General features: G+C 40.2%; 1 protein-coding gene across 7 annotated transcripts in view; it reads right to left on the reverse strand.

The window, feature by feature from the left end:
* Positions 1-16,503, reverse strand: part of OSBPL3 (oxysterol binding protein like 3) — a 197,172-nt gene that overhangs the window by 85,755 nt on the left and 94,914 nt on the right. For 6 of the 7 annotated variants that reach the window (XM_082398278.1, XM_082398275.1, XM_082398277.1 and 3 more), the window contains one exon: positions 4,920-5,157. The exons of the other annotated variant lie outside the window; for it this stretch is intronic. In XM_082398278.1, coding sequence (XP_082254404.1) covers positions 4,920-5,015 — 96 coding nt within the window. In that variant the 5' untranslated portion in view covers positions 5,016-5,157. The remainder of the gene's footprint in view (positions 1-4,919; positions 5,158-16,503) is intronic. 7 annotated transcript variants of the gene reach the window in all.

Genomic DNA, 16,503 nt, shown 5'->3' on the forward strand with positions numbered 1-16,503 from the left:
GAACTTCACCTGCCAGAAGCTTCTCCAACAGCAGAATATAAAGACTGTAGCAGCTTTCTCTTGATTTCAGCCCTCTAATATCACTAAGGGGTGACAAATGTGGCACCCATGCTGCCACTCACCCTGTGTATGCCCATGAGCCGTTACTGAAAACATGGCACTCTTTCCCACTGAACCCAGACTCAACTGCAGAATCCTTCTCAACACAATGCTCTAAGCAGCTACTACCAATAGATAGGTGAATGCATGGGGAAAGGACATACAAGGACACTCATGCAAGGACAAAACCCAGCAGAACAGAATGGGATAATAATTTAACGCCTGGGACTCCCCTGGTGGTGCAGTGGATAAGACTCTGCACCCCCAGTGCAGGGGGTCTGGGTTCAATCCCTAGTCAGGGAACTAGATCCCACATGCATTCTGCAACTAAGAGTTTGTATGTCACAACTAAGGAGCCCATGTGCCGCAACTAAGGAGCCAGTGAGCCGCAACTAAGGAGCCCACATGCCACAACTAAGGAGATGCAAGCCGTAAGTAAGATCTCACACAACCAAATAAACAAACAAACAAATAAATAAACGAATTTAACACTTTTCCCACTTGCTTTAGGTACAGGTTATGTTGTATGTTCAAGATATCAAATGTAGCTCATATATTAAACATTCTGTTACATTCTTCCCTAAAAGTACTTTGTTAATATGTATAAAGTAAGATACATTTTATTTTAAAGTATACGTTCATATATACATTGTATAGTTTTGTGGACCTCTGTACAACACTAATGAGGTATGGGTAGGTACACGTATGATGCCTGCAAAAGTTTCTGGGGGCAAAAAGTAGAACTACTCACTATGAAAATTTAGGTTTTCCACATATAGGAATGAAATTCAAATTAATATTAACTATAATAATAAAAATAAACGTTAATATTAACTCAGCACCTACTATGAGTCTGACCCTACATTAAATGCTTTAGTTCTAATCCTCACAATAATCGTATGAGAAAAGAACTATTATTATTCCAATTTTATTGATGAGAAAACTGAGGCTTAGAGAGTTTAAGGTTACAGAATTAATTATTGAGTGGAACCAAGGTTGGAGAGTTCAAGTTCTAATCACTAGGCATACCTTCCTCCTAAAATTATCTTGATAAAATTATATTTAAAGGCTGTTTCCACATAGACAAAATGAGGCATAGTATATTTAAAATTTCAAAAGCCCTAGTATTTAAGTTAAAAGATGACAGCACCCTTCTCCTTGGGTTTTCAAGGCTGTAAGTTGTAAACTTTGTCTTAGGTTCAATTTGTAGAAATGAAAAACACAGATCACACTTAACACCCAGGTCTCATCATTTTGTCCATTAAGGAAGCAAGCTCTTCTAACACAGATATTTGGAAAGGGGAGTATCCACACATAAATGAGGGCTTCTTGAGATTTACATGAGGCGGCTCTGGGATAGGAAAAACAAGTTCAAGTTCAGTTCAAGAAACAAGGACAAGGGCAAATTCAGTGGGAGGAACTGAAAGAAAGCCAGTGTGGCTACAGTACAGAGAACCAATGTCACCTGGCAATGGTGGATGAGAATTTAAACGAAAATGACTCCAGAAGACCAAGTCTTTCAGCCAAGGTTGTACTGCAAGTTTATGCATTTAGTGCCCCTTCCCTGTCACCTCACGAGCTCCAAACAAAAAATATATAAAAATATAAACATGTAGGGTTTTTTTTTTGGGATATGTCTGTGTGATTTGGAAAAAAACAAAACAAAACAAGATTCAATATCTCATGGATAAGACACAAAATAGAAATGCAAAGGATACTGCAGACAGAGGCGTCCAGGAGTCCTACTTCAGTGGGCTAATGAAGCTACAAACATCCCCAGGAAAAGGCTGGGACCTGAGCTAGCTTATTGTTGGAAATCAGAGAATGTGGAGGGGGAAGCCCCACACCATGATGAAAGGAGGCTTTAAAAATCTGCCTATCCAGAGAGATGGTAGGACGCAGACAGTCTCACAACCAGGACCTGGCCATGCTGCATGCTGGCCTGGTGGTGGCTCTTATATACTCCTGGTTGATGTGGAACAGAGGCGCCAGCTGCAAATATCAGACTTGGCTCTGGGCTGGGGTCATCAGAGGTAGGAAGTAGGTAATAGAAAATCACAGGTGAGTGCAGAGAAAGGACACAGGGAAAGCAAGCTCAAGATGGCGCCCTAAACTGTAATTCCAAAGTATGTGAGAAAAACTAGCATTAAGGAAGATGGCCAATAAACTTAACATCAGACTTATCTCCTCCAGATGGAATGAATAGAACAACCTAAAAATGACTTTAATCTGGAGCTTTAAAAACAAGTAGGTTGGGCTTCCCTGGTGGCGTAGTGGTTGAGAGTCTGCCTGCCAATGCAGGGGACACGGGTTCGAGCCCTGGTCTGGGAGGATCCCACATGCCGCGGAGCAGCTGGGCCCGTGAGCCACAACTACTGAGCCTGCGCGTCTGGAGCCTGTGCTCCGCAACAAGAGAGGCTGCGATAGTGAGAGGCCAGCGCACCGCAATGAAGAGTGGCCCCCGCTTGCCGCAACTAGAAGGAAGCCCTCGCACAGAAACGAAGACCCAACACAGCCAAAAATAAATAAATAAATAAATAAATTTTAAAAAGAAGACTACTATCTTAAAAAAAACAAAAAAACCCAAGCACTCTCTAATGACTAAAAAAAAAAAAAAGGAGGTTTTTGCACAGATTATCTTCATCGGTTATATGTGAACATTCCTCAAATTAAATAAATTATATAAATCTTGAAGTTTTAAATGGTGAACTTGTACTTTCCAGCAAAGTGACTGGAAATACAGCGTGGTCGCTACATTTAGCATCCAAGAGACTCCTGGATATGGCTGTGTTCCCTAAGAGCCATGAAGTAAGAACTTCCAAGGTCCCTGTACCTCTGTGGCACCTTCAGAAACTAAAAGACAGTCTTGGGACAGTGTGTGATGTGGGATGGACATGGACTGCGAAGGTGGACAACACAGAGGGAAAAGCTGAGCCAGTCCTGTGACCGAACACCTTTCTTTGATAGAAGGATGGGAAAGTGGATTGAATAAGAAAATGGTTCCTGAAAATTAAACTTGGCCTTATAACTAGACTCAGGCTAAAGCGGGAATGAACTTATTAAATTCTCCATCTTCTGTGGCACAGAGGGAAAATAAGTGTTTATGTGCATAAAGCAACATTACATGCAAATTAAAGTGAGAGATCCTAAATATAAAAGATGACCAACTGACGAATGAACGGCTGAATGACCAACCCGTTCTAAGTCAGAAAAAAGTGAGGCCCCAAGCATATTCCTCTTACTCTTTATGATGTAACCTCAAAAATAAAAGCTCTGTGAAAACCAAATCAATCAATTTCAAATAACTCATCAAAAAAAAGTTTCTATGGTATTCAGTCCTAGAGTTTCATTCATTGCACTGCTCCAGTTGCTATGGTGTTATAAGCACTGGCTGTTTGAATGAATCACGTGTTCTCCCTTTATCCAAGGAGGACATGGCAATAGATGCTACTAAATGCAAAGGGCTGGGGGAAGATCACATACTCGGCTCTAATCCCAACCAGATTTTTGGCTTAGGGAGAGAAACACTCCCGTGGAAAGCTGACAAAGTGGGTGAGATTAGCTACCCTCATGAAACTAGAACTCCCACGGAGCCATGATACGTTAGCCAAGGAGTAACCTTAGTCATTTTTTTTTAATCCCAGGAGGAAGTGATAACAGTGATGAAAAAATTACTCTTCCTAACCCCTCAGGGGAGATCTTGGAGAGCTCCCCAAACGCCCCTATGGCAAGATCTAATTTGTCTAGAATTATAGATTCTAATGCCACGAAGCAGTACTGAGAGGTGGCAAGCTCCCTGTCCCAGGCAACGTTGGAAGGGAAAGACCCTTGGTGATGCGTCATAAATGTGTGGACGTGCCTGAGGTGGGAGGCTGCTTGACTGTTGCTTCCAATCTGGAACCAAGGACTCAGAGCCAACTTAGGCCAGTGCGTCCCATGGACGAAAGGCAATGCCAACACAGCCAGCTGACACTGAAAAGGCTCCAAGACCACTTCGGTTGTAAACCCACAGCTTTTGGGCAGCCCACTCTCTTTTGACTTAACTGAAGGTGAAAGAATTATAATAATTAATGTGCATTTACTGCCATGGATCTAAAACCAGCAAATTCTGCTAACAGAGATTTTTTAGAAAGGAAATCAAGGAGCAACATATAATTAGCTGATAGTTATTTAGGAGTTAACTATTCAGTCCTTTGTTTCACTTCTTTCTTCTTCCTACTTAATTCCTTTTGACCACTTCTCTGTTGACTTGCTTCCCTTGCCCGTTAGAGAAGTAAAGCAGGTGAGACCCAAAGTTATAACCGGGCATTCTGCGGTTGGAAGCTGTCATAAAAGGTTTGGTAAAGTGAAGGAAGAAGAGGGTGGGAGGATATTATAATTACTGGAAAAGTGATTGTTAGCTTTTTTGTTTTGGTTAGTAGGGTATAAAGGAAAGTGTGGGCTCTGGAGTCAAACAGAATGAGCTTGGTTTCTTGTCTCTGCCACTTAATAGACTAGCTATGTGTCCTTGGGCAGATAACTCAGTTGGTCTGACTCAGCTTCCTCACGGAGAAAACAGGAATATCAATATCTGTGTTGGAGGACAGTTGCAACGATTGAGTAAAATAATCCAAAGAGACAAATACATTTCTTCCCATCCAGTAGGGTCTCGAGCTGCATTATTAAAATTATCTAAAATTTACTCTTCTTAGATAATTAAGATATGACTAAAAGCAAATGCTCTTAAACTGAGAAGCAGGAGTTCCCAAGTCAATGTACAGATTTTAATGTGCAAACTTCTTGATTTAAATTTGCATCTTAAAATTTGCATTAAACTTTACCTGTCGACTTCCCTGCTTGGAAGAGCAACTACTTGTGCTCCTTGAAGGTGAGACCAATTTGGGGGACACCCCAAGGCTCTTCTCATCACTCATCATGAACAGCAGGTCCTTGGCCTTGATGTAGTCAAAATGCCATAGAAGACAGTGGAGCAGAGAGTATGGAAGTCAGACACAAGCAGGTGGCTCAGGTTTTATCCAATATGTTTTAAAAGCATTTTGGATGACCCAGAGGAAATCCCTAAAACAAAAAGAAAAGAATTAGAGAGAAGGTACAAGGCATCAGATATCATCTATAATTAGCACTGATCCCACAAGTGGTTTATCTACACTACAGATTACAGAGCCACGATGGTTACTCACATCAGGGGCTGTGAAGGAAAAGACGCATTATACCTATCTCTTATGGGAAATTACGTATAGGCGGTTTTTCGTGTAACTTTGCAATATAATAGGCTTAAGAACGTAAGAAAATTTGAGTCCAGACACATACAAAAATCTGTACTATAAAAACCATCCCAAACCACGAGATACCACTTCATACCAACCCTGATAGATACAATCAAAAAACTGAAAAATAACAAGTGTTGGAAGAAACTGCAACCTTTAGGCATCGCTGCTAGGAATGCAAAATGGTGTAGCCGTAGTTGAAAACAGTTTGGCAGTTTTTAAAAAGTTAAACATAGAATTATCATATGATTCAGCAACTCCACTCCTAGGTATATACCCGAAAGAACTGAAAACAAGTATTCTAACAAAAACTTGTACAAGAATGTTCACCACTATGCTGTTTATTCACAAGAGTCAAAGGCAGAAACAACCCAAATGTCCATCAACTGATGCATGGATAAACTACATATGGTATATGCTATGGTCTGGATGTTTACACCTCCCCCCTAACTGCCACCTCCACCCAAATTCATATGTTGAAACCCTAATGCCCAATGAGGTAGTATTAGGAGGTGGGGCCTTTGGGAGATGTTAGGTCCCAAGGGCAGAGCCCTCATGAATGGCATTACTGCCCTTATGAAAGAGACCCCAGAGCTTCCTGGCCCCTCCCACCATGGGAGGGTACTGTGATAAGCCTGCCACCCGAAGAGGGCCCTCTGACCATGCTGGCATACTCATCTTGGACTTCTAGCCTCCAGAACTGTGAGGAATAAATTTCTGTTGCTTATAAGCCACCCAGACTGTGATATTTTGTTATAGCAGCCCAAACAGACTAAAACAGCATATTCACACAGTGGATTATTATTCACTTCTGTTATACATGCTATAACAGAAATGAACCTTGAAAACATGCTAAATGAAAGAAGCCAGACACAAAAAAAACACATAGTGTATGTTTCTATTTATATGAAATATCCAGAGTGGGCAAATACATAGAGACAGAAGGCCAATTAGTGGTTGCCAGGGGCTGGGGGATTTAAGGAATGGAGTCTAGCTATGGGGTTTCCTTTAACGGTGATTAAAATGTTCTGGAACTAGATAATGGTGATGGTTGTACAGCATTGTGAATGTACTAAATGTCACTGAATTGTACACTTGGAAGTGGTTAAAAAGTTAATTTTATGTTATGCATTTTACTACAATTAAAAAAAAAATCCCTTTCTGGTTTTTTGGGGGATAGAGGTGGGTAATTTGTTCTACCAAAGGTTTCTGGAGACATCTTATAAAAAAAAAACTATAACATGATGTGACAAAAACTATGGGGGAAAGCAGAATTTTCCATACCATCTATTAGCATATTAGTAATTAAATCAATGATCATTTGTTGAGTCCATACTACTTACTGCCAAGCCCTATAATATGGGTTTCCCACACACAGTGTCTCATTTAATCAAAGTCTGATGCGATGGGTATTATCTGCATTTTACAGAGGAAAAAGCCAAGTTTCTGAGAAGTTAAGTCAGTTGTCCAGTCATGCAGCTGGCAAGAGACTGCATCCAGGCTAGGTCCCAGGCCTTTAATCTTGGTGCTGGAAATTAGCATGCCTTGATGGCCAGGTCTGGTGATAACAGCTACTGCCCCATCTCTGGGACCTAAGAGAACTGAGGAGCTGAACTAGGAAGACTCAGGAGGGAGCACATCATAAGCCAGCTTTGAAGAGGCAATGCCGCATTCTCTCCACAGCACAGTGCGGATCTCCAAGATGGCAAGGATCTCTGGCGGGGAAGGGGATTGACCAGGGCATTGGCAGAGACCCCTTTATGAAACTGAGTCTCTCTGCTGACTTTAGGATTAACCTCTCTATCCAAAACTTTATTCCCTTTCTTGTTTTGCAGCTGTGCCTCCTCAGCAGTGAGGAACAGCAAAGTAACAAAGCAAGAGCCCATGGCGCCTTCTCAGGACAGACCCCGCTCCCCATGTCCTCTGCCTGCCTCTTGTTTATACAGAAAAGCTTAGTCTCCCAGGCCTCCGCTGAGTCTCAAAAGGCTGGCTCAAGAGTTAGTGATTAGGAAATGTGAAGATGTAGAAACAAAGAATAGCTGCTGTGCCAGGAAACTGGTAATAATTTAGACCATAAATCAGCAGTCACTGAACTCCCGGTTCCTTGAAAGATACAAAGGCCTGACACACAGTCCTGAGTTGCTTCTACAGGAAGCAGACCCTCACCAGATGAAAACTGCTGACCTCAAGCATGGAGACCCCAGGCCAGTTGAAACTGGAAGATTGATGGTGCTCAAAACTTCACCTTGATGCCAACCAACCCGAGGACTGTGCACGAGCTGGTCATGCACCCTGCAGCCCCCTCACTCACACTGTCTTTAAGAACTCTGTCTCCTAACTGGCAACTCGGAGATGGTCTTAAGACATTAGTCCACCGCCTTCCCAGATTGCTGGCCTCCTGAATAAAGCAACTTTTCCTTTTCCACCAACCCTTATCTCTTGAGTATTGGCCTTTCGAGCAGCGAGCAGCCGAACTTGGTACCTGCCTCATCCGGTTACATTTACAAGTAATTGGCTGGGCTGCCACCCTTGTAGCTCTTTAGGGGTGAACCACTGCCTTTACCCACAGCCCTGAGTTAAGGGTGACTAACATGTTTAGGTTTTGCCTTCAGACTTTTATTTGACACACTAAGTAAATTCTACAACTTTCCCAAGCATGTTAACAACAATAAAAAAAATGTTTTATATCTAATTCATTTGGTTCTTAGTGTTCACATAGTCTAATTTTAAAAGAAGGATGTTATACAGCTGTCCAGGAACCAGCTAGTTAAATATTATATCAAACTTTTGGTTAAATATTAAGCACTCAAGTCTCCTATGCCTTTCACTAACACTTCTTAAATAATGAGTATGCTAAGGCCATAAACTAAAACCAAGACAATGCAGAGAAATAACAAAATCTCAGAAAATAAAATGAAGGTACCTGTAGGCATAGAACTCAATTCCCACGTTGCTTTCATAGAACCACCCCCCCCTCCACCACACACACACACAAATCTCTGTATTCATTATGTACTGAATCCAACAATAAATAAGACTAAAAGCAAACCAACACCAGCATCTTCATAAAGTTAGCTTTACTTATGAGGCATGACTAATTGTCCCTGAAATTAGAAGCAAATGCAGTCTAGTTAAAAACTGCCAAGAGAGGCTGTTAAGCTATATTAATAGTTTGTTTAATAGCAGTGTTGGCTGTTGCTGTTTAAGAAAGAGAAAAAAAGAAACACCTGATGGAAACCCCAAATGATGAAATGTCTGTGGGGACAGCCATTGCTATGACAATCGGTTCCACAGTGGATGAGGAATACCAGCAAAGGGACTCTGCTTGTGTGTGGAAGTTTTTTGTTTTGTTTTGTTTCAAGGCTGAGATTCTGACAATGAGAGCATGGGTTGAGAGGTGGTGTGTGACATGTGCAGAAGGGACAAAAAAGAGCATTTGGGCCATAAAGTAAGAGTCACGGGAATTCTGAAACTGTGTCAGAACAGAAACACCATAATCCTCTCATAGAGGCAGTTGATTAAAAGAATGATCGTTATCTTTTAACCCTGCCAATTTTCACTTCACAGGCAACGGATATGAAGGCCAGGGCTGTGAACAGGCTAAATCCATACTCATTTAAATTGGTACTTTGAGTTAAGGCCTCTGAAGGTACCACCTGCTGTGACCCTCACCCCTGTCTCTTCTTCTTCTTCTTCTGGGAAAAGAAAGGGTGAGAATCTACTGCCCTTCCCACATCCATCCCCAGGTAAGTTTAAGATTATGCCTACGGAAATATATCTGTTTCATCCCCCAGAACCTTCCGGCCTAGCTTCATCAGAAATTCAGTCAAAATTACCAGGGGCAGCTTAAAGGGCAAAAGAAGTCAAATTCTAGGGAAAGGATATGCTTAAAACAGGGCAGAATAAAGAATAAAGAATGAAGGCAGCAGTAGCCCAAGACTAAGGTACTGGAGAGGTAAGGCAGTCACGTGGAATGAGGCAGCTATTGTGTCCAACCTAGGGGACCCTGCAGGCTGGCCTGGGGGCGTCACCACAGGAAAGACCTTCACAGGAGTCCTCAGAGGACCTTGACAAAGGGGAGTCACATCAAAGTCTGGTGTCCTCTACTCCAATTAGCTAAGTAAAATGGCAAAGAGAAAGCCCTGCAGGGAGACAGACTCTGGCCAGGGGCCAGGCCATGGATCCAGGGGTGTAGGAGATGATGAAGCAGGTACACATGAAAGACCCTTGGTGCATTCACCGCTCCCAGTGACCCTTCCACGGACAACCTCTAACTCAAGAGGATTACTGCTTCGAACAAAATACAATAGTTTCGCTGCTCACACACTGTGAACAACCTAAGGACAAGAATTTATTTCCTCCCTTATTTTTCACTGAGGCATAACTTACATACAGTAAACTGAACAACTCTTTTTTTTTTTTTGGTAACATCTTTATTGGAGTATAATTGCTTTACAATGGTGTGTTAGTTTCTGCTTTATAACAAAGTGAATCAGTTATACATAAATAAAATCCCCCATATCTCTTCCCTCTTGCATCTCCCTCCCTCTCACCCTCCCTGTCCCATGCTTCTAGGTGGTCACAAAGCACCGAGCTGATCTCCCTGTGCTATGTGGCTGCTTCCCACTAGCTATCTATTTGACATTTGGTAGTGTATATATGTCCATGCCACTTTCTAACTTTGTCCCAGCTTAGCCTTCTCCCTCCACGTGTCCTCAAGTCCATTCTCTAGTAGGGCTGTGTCTTTATTCCCATCTTGCCCCTAGGTTCTTCAAGACCTTTTGTTTGTTTCTTTAGATTCCATATATATGTATTAGCAGACGGTATTAGTTTTTCTCTTTCTGACTTACTTCACTCTGTATGACAGACTCTAGGTCCATCCACCTCACTACAAACAACTCAATTTCATTTCTTTTTATGGCTGAGTAATATTCCATTGTACATATGTGCCACATCTTCTTTATCCATTCATCTGTCAATGGACACATAGGTTGCTTCCATGTCCTGGCTATTGTAAATACAGCTGCAATGAACATTGTGGAACATAACTCTTTTTGAATTATGGTTTCTCAGGGTATATGCCCAGGAGTGGGATTGCTGGGTCGTATGGTAGTTCTATTTTTAGTTTTTTAAGGAACCTCCATACTGTTCTCCATAGTGGCTGTATCAATTTACAATCGCACCAACAGTGAAAGAGGGTTCCCTTTTCTCCACACCCTCTCCAGCATTTATTGTTTGTAGATTTTTTGATGACCGCCCTTCTGACTGGTGTGAGGTGATATCTCATTGTAGTTTTGATTTGCATTTCTCTAATGATTAATGATGTTGAGCATTCTTTCATGTGCCTCTTGGCCATCCATATGTCTTCTTTGGAGAAATGTCTATTTAGGTCTTCTGCCCATTTTTGGAGTGGGTTGTTTGTTTTTTTGATATTGAGCCGTATGAGCTGCTTGTAAATTTTAGAGATTAATCCTTTGTCAGTTGCTTCATTTGCAAATATTTTCTCCCATTCTGAGAGTTGTCTTTTCGTCTTGTTTATGGTTTCCTTTGCTGTGCAAAACCTTTTGAGTTTCATTAGGTCCCATTTGTTTATTTTTGTTTTTATTTCCATTTCTCTAGGAAGTGGGTCAAAAGGATCTTGTTGTAATTTATGTCATAGAGTGTCCTGCCTATGTTTTCCTCTAAGAGTTTGATAGTGTCTAGCCTTACATTTAGGTCTTTAATCCAATTTGAGGTTATTTTTGTGTATGGTGTTAGGGAGTGTTCTAATTTCATTCTTTTACATGTAGCTGTCCAGTTTTCCCAGCACCACTTTTTTTTTTTTTTTAAACATCTTTATTGAAGTATAATTGCCTTACAATAGTGTGTTAGCTTCTGCTTTATAACAAAGTGAATCAGTTATACATATACAATATGTTCCCATTTCTCTTCCCTCTTGCATCTCCCTCCCTCCCACCCTCCCCATCCCACCCCTCTAGGTGGTCACAAAGCACCGAGCTGATCTCCCTGTGCTATGCGGCTGCTTCCCACTAGCTATCTATTTTACATTTGGTAGTGTATATATGTCCATGACACTCTCTTACCCTGTCACATCTCACCCCACCCCCTCCCCATATCCTCAAGTCCATTCTCTAGTAGGTCTGTGTCTTTATTCCCGTCTTGCCACCAGGTTCTTCATGGCCTTTTTTTTTTTTTTTCCTTAGATTCCGTATATATGTGTTAGCATACTGTATTTGTTTTTCTCTTTCTGACTTACTTCACTCTGTATGACAGACTCTAACTCCATCCACCTCATTACAAATACCTCCATTTCATTTCTTTTTATGGCTGAGTAATATTCCATTGTATATATGTGCCACATCTTCTTTATCCATTCGTCTGTCGATGGACATTTAGGTTGCTTCCAGGTCCCGGCTATTGTAAATAGAGCTGCAATGAACATTGTGGTACATGACACTTTTTGACCTATGGTTTTCTCAGGGTATATGCCCAGTAGTGGGATTGCTGGGTCGTATGGTAGTTCTATTTGTAGTTTTTTAAGGAACCTCCATACTGTTCTCCATAGTGGCTGTATCAATTTACATTCCCACCAACAGTGCAAGAGTGTTCCCTTTCCTCCACACCCTCTCCAGCATTTATTGTTTCTAGATTTTTTGATGATGGCCATTCTGACCGCTGTGAGATGATATCTCATTGTAGTTTTGATTTGCATTTCTCTAATGATTAATGATGTTGAGCATTCTTTCATGTGTCTGTAGGCCATCTGTATATCTTCTTTGGAGAAATGTCTATTTAGGTCTTCTGCCCATTTTTGGATTGGGTTGTTCGTTTTTTTGTTATTGAGCTGCATGAGCTGCTTGTAAATCTTGGAGATTAATCCTTTGTCAGTTGCTTCATTTGCAAATATTTTCTCCCATTCTAAGGGTTGTCTTTTGGTCTTGTTTATGGTTTCCTTTGCTGTGCAAAAGCTTTTAAGTTTCATTAGGTCCCATTTGTTTATTTGTGTTCTTATTTCCATTTCTCTGGGAGCTGGGTCAAAAAGAATCTTGCTGTGATGTATGTCATAGAGTGTCCTGCCTATGTTTTCCTCTAAGAGTTTGATAGTGTCTGGCCTTACACTTAGGTCTTTAATCCATTTGGAGTTTATTTTTGTGCATGGTGTCAGGGAGTGTTCTAATTTCATACTTTTACATGTACCTGTCCAATTTTCCCAGCACCACTTATTGAAGAGGCTGTCTTTTCTCCACTGTATATGCTTGCCTCCTTTATCAAAGATAAGGTGACCATATGTGTGTGGGTTTATCTCTGGGCTTTCTATCCTGTTCCATTGATCTATATTTCTGTTTTTGTGCCAGTACCAAACTGTCTTGATTACTGAAGCTTTGTAGTATAGTCTGAAGTCAGGGAGCCTGATTCCCCCAGCTCCATTTTTCGTTCTCAAGATTGCTTTGGCTATTCGGGGTCTTTTGTGTTTCCATACAAATTGTGAAATTTTTTTGTTCTAGTTCTGTGAAAAATGCCAGTGGTAGTTTGATAGGGATTGCATTGAATCTGTAGACTGCTTTGGGTAGTATAAGTCATTTTCACAATGTTGATTCTTCCAATCCAAGAACGTGGAATATCTCTCTATCTATTTGTATCATCTTTAATTTCTTTCATCAGTGTCTTATAATTTTCTGCATACAGGTCTTTTGTCTCCTTAGGTAGGTTTATTCCTAGGTATTTTATTCTTTTTGTTGCAGTGGTAAATGGGAGTGTTTCCTTAATTTCTCTTTCAGATTTTTCATCATTAGTGTATAGGAATGCAAGAGATTTCTGTGCATTAATTTTGTATCCTGCTACTTTACCAAAATTCATTGATTAGCTCTAGAAGTTTTCTGGTAGTATCTTTAGGATTCTCTACGTATAGTATCATATCATCTGCAAACAGTGACAGTTTTACTTCTTCTTTTCCACTTTGGATTCCTTTTATTTCTTTTTCTTCTCTGATTGCTGTGGCTAAAACTTCCAAAACTATGTTGAATAATAGTGGTGACAGTGGGCAACCTTGTCTTGTTTCTGATCTTAGTGGAAATGGTTTCAGTTTTTCACCACTGAGGACGATGTTGGCTGTGGGTTTGTCATATATGGCCTTTATTATGTTGAGGTAAGTTCCCTCTATGCCTACTTTCTGGAGGGTTTTTATTGTAAATGGCTGTTGAATTTTGTTGAAAGCTTTCTTTGCATCTATTGAGATGATCATATGGTTTTTCTCCTTCAATTTGTTAATATGGTGTATCACGTTGATTGATTTGCATATATTGAAGAATCCTTGCATTCCCGGGATAAACCCCACTTGATCATGGTGTATGATCCTTTTAATGTGCTGTTGGATTCTGTTTGCTAGTATTTTGTTGAGGATTTTTGCACCTATATTCGTCATGATATTGGTCTGTAATTTTCTTTTTTTGTGACATCTTTGTCTGGTTTTGGTATCAGGGTGATGGTGGCCTCGTAGAATGAGTTTGGGAGTGTTCCTCCCTCTGCTATACTTTGGAAGAGTTTGAGAAGGATAGGTCTTAGCTCTTCTCTAAATGTTCGATAGAATTCGCCTGTGAAGCCATGTGGTCCTGGGCTTTTGTTTGTTGAAAGATTTTTAATCACAGTTACAATTTCAGTGCTTGTGATTGGTCTGTTCTTATTTTCTGTTTCTTCCTGGTTCAGTCTCGGAAGGTTGTGCATTTCTAAGAACTTGTCCATTTCTTGCAGGTTGTCCATTTTATTGGTGTATAGTTGCTTGTAGTAATCTCTCATGATCATTTGTATTTCTGCAGTGTCAGTTGTTACTTCTCCTTTTTCATTTCTAATTCTATTGATTTGAGTCTTCTCCTTTTTTTTTCTTGATGAGTCTGGCTAATGGTTTATCAATTTTGTTTATCTTCTCAAAGAACCAGCTTTTAGTTTTATTGATCTTTGCTATCATTTTCTTCATTTCTTTTTCATTTATTTCTGATCTGATCCTTATGATTTCTTTCCTTCTGCTAACTTTGGGGTTTTTTTGTTCTTCTTTCTCTAATTGCTTTAGGTGTAAGGTTAGGTTGTTTATTTGAGATGTTTCTTGTTTCTTGAGGTAGGACTGTACTGCTATAAAGTTCCCTCTTAGAACTGCTTTTGCTGCATCCCATAGGTTTTGGGTCGTCGTGTTTTCATTGTCATTTGTTTCTCCGTATTTTTTGATTTCCTCTTTGATTTCGTCAGTGATCTTGGTTATTAAGTAGTGTATTGTTTAGCCTCCATGTGTTTGTATTTTTTATAGATTTTTTCCCGTAATTGATATCTAGTCTCATAGCCTTGTGGTCCGAAAAGATACTTGATAGGATTTCAATTTTCTTAAATTTACCAAGGCTTGATTTGTGACCCAAGATATGATCTATCCTGGAGAATGTTCCATGAGCACTTGAGAAGAACGTGTAATCTGCTGTTTTTGGATGGAATGTCCTACAAATATCAATTAAGTCCATCTTAAATGTATCATTTAAATGTATCATTTAAAGCTTGTGTTTCCTTATTTATTTTCATTTTGGATGATCTGTCCATTGGTGAAAGTGGGGTGTTAAGGTCCCCTACTATGATTGTGTTACTGTCGATTTCCCCTTTTATGGCTGTTAGTATTTGCCTTATGTATTGAGGTGCTCCTATGTTGGGTGCATAAATATTTACAATTGTTACATCTTCTTCTTGGATTGATCCCTTGATCATTATGTAGTGTCCTTCTTTGTCTCTTGTAATAGTCTTTGTTTTAAAGTCTATTTTGCCTGATATGAGAATTGCTACTCTAGCTTTCTTTTGATTTCCATTGGCATGGAATATCTTTTTCCATCCCCTCACTTTCAGTCTGTATGTGTCCCTAGGTCTGAAGTGGGTCTCTTGTAGACAGCATATATATGGGTCTTGGTTTTGTATCCATTCAGCCAGTCTATGTCTTTTGGTTGGAGCATTTAATCAATTTACATTCAAGGTGATTATCGATATGTATGTTCCTATTACCATTTTCTTAGCTGTTTTGGGTTTGTTATTGTAGGTCTTTTCCTTCTCTTGTGTTTCCTGCCTAGAGAAGTTCCTTTACCATTTGTTGTAAAGCTGGTTTAGTGGTGCTGAATTCTCTTAGCTTTTGCTTGTCTGTAAAGTTTTTAATTTCTCCGTCAAATCTGAATGAGATCCTTGCTGGGCAGAGTAATCTTGGTTGTAGGTTCTTCCCCATCATCACTTTAAATACGTCTTGCCACTCCCTTCTGGCTTGCAGAGTTTCTGCTAAAAGATCAGCTGTTAACCTTATGGGGATTCCCTTGTATGTTATTTTTTGCTTTTCCCTTGCTGCTTTTAATATTTTTTCTTAGTATTTAATTTTTGATAGTTTGATTACTATGTGCCTTGGCGTGTTTCTCCTTGGCTTTATCCTGTATGGGACTCTCTGTGCTTCCTGGACTTGACTAACTATTTCCTTTCCCATATTAGGGAAGTTTTCAACTCTAATCTCTTCAAATATTTTCTCAGTCCCTTTCTTTTTCTCTTCTTCTTCTGGGATCCCTATAATTCGAATGTTGGTGAGTTTAATATTGTCCCAGAGGTCTCTGAGACTGTCCTCAATTCTTTTCATTCTTTTTTCTTTATTCTGCTCTGCAGTAGTTATTTCCACTATTTTATCTTCCAGGTCACTTATCCATTCTCAGTTATTCTACTGATCCCTTCTAGAGAATTTTTAATTTCATTTATTGTGTTGTTCATCATTGTTTGTTTGCTCTTTAGTTCTTCTAGGTCCTTGTTAAACGTTTCTTCTATTTTCTCCATTCTATTTCCACGATTTTGGATCATCTTTACTCTCATTATTCTGAATTCTTTTTCAGGTAGACTGCCTATTTCCTCTTCATTTGTTGGTCTGGTGGGTTTTTACCTTGCTCCTTCATCTGCTATGTGTTTTTCTCTGTCTTCTCATTTTGCTTAACTTACTGTGTTTGGGATCTCTTTTTCATAGACTGCAGGTTCGTAGCTCCTGTTGTTTTTGGTGTCTGCCCCCAGTGGCTAAGGTTGGTTCAGTGGGTTGTGTAGGCTTCCTGGTTGAGGGAACTAGTGCCTGTGTTCTGGTGGATGAGGCTGGATC

This window comes from Balaenoptera borealis (assembly GCF_965194805.1).
Source record: "Balaenoptera borealis genome assembly, chromosome: 7".
NCBI classification, from domain to species: Eukaryota; Metazoa; Chordata; class Mammalia; order Artiodactyla; family Balaenopteridae; genus Balaenoptera; species Balaenoptera borealis.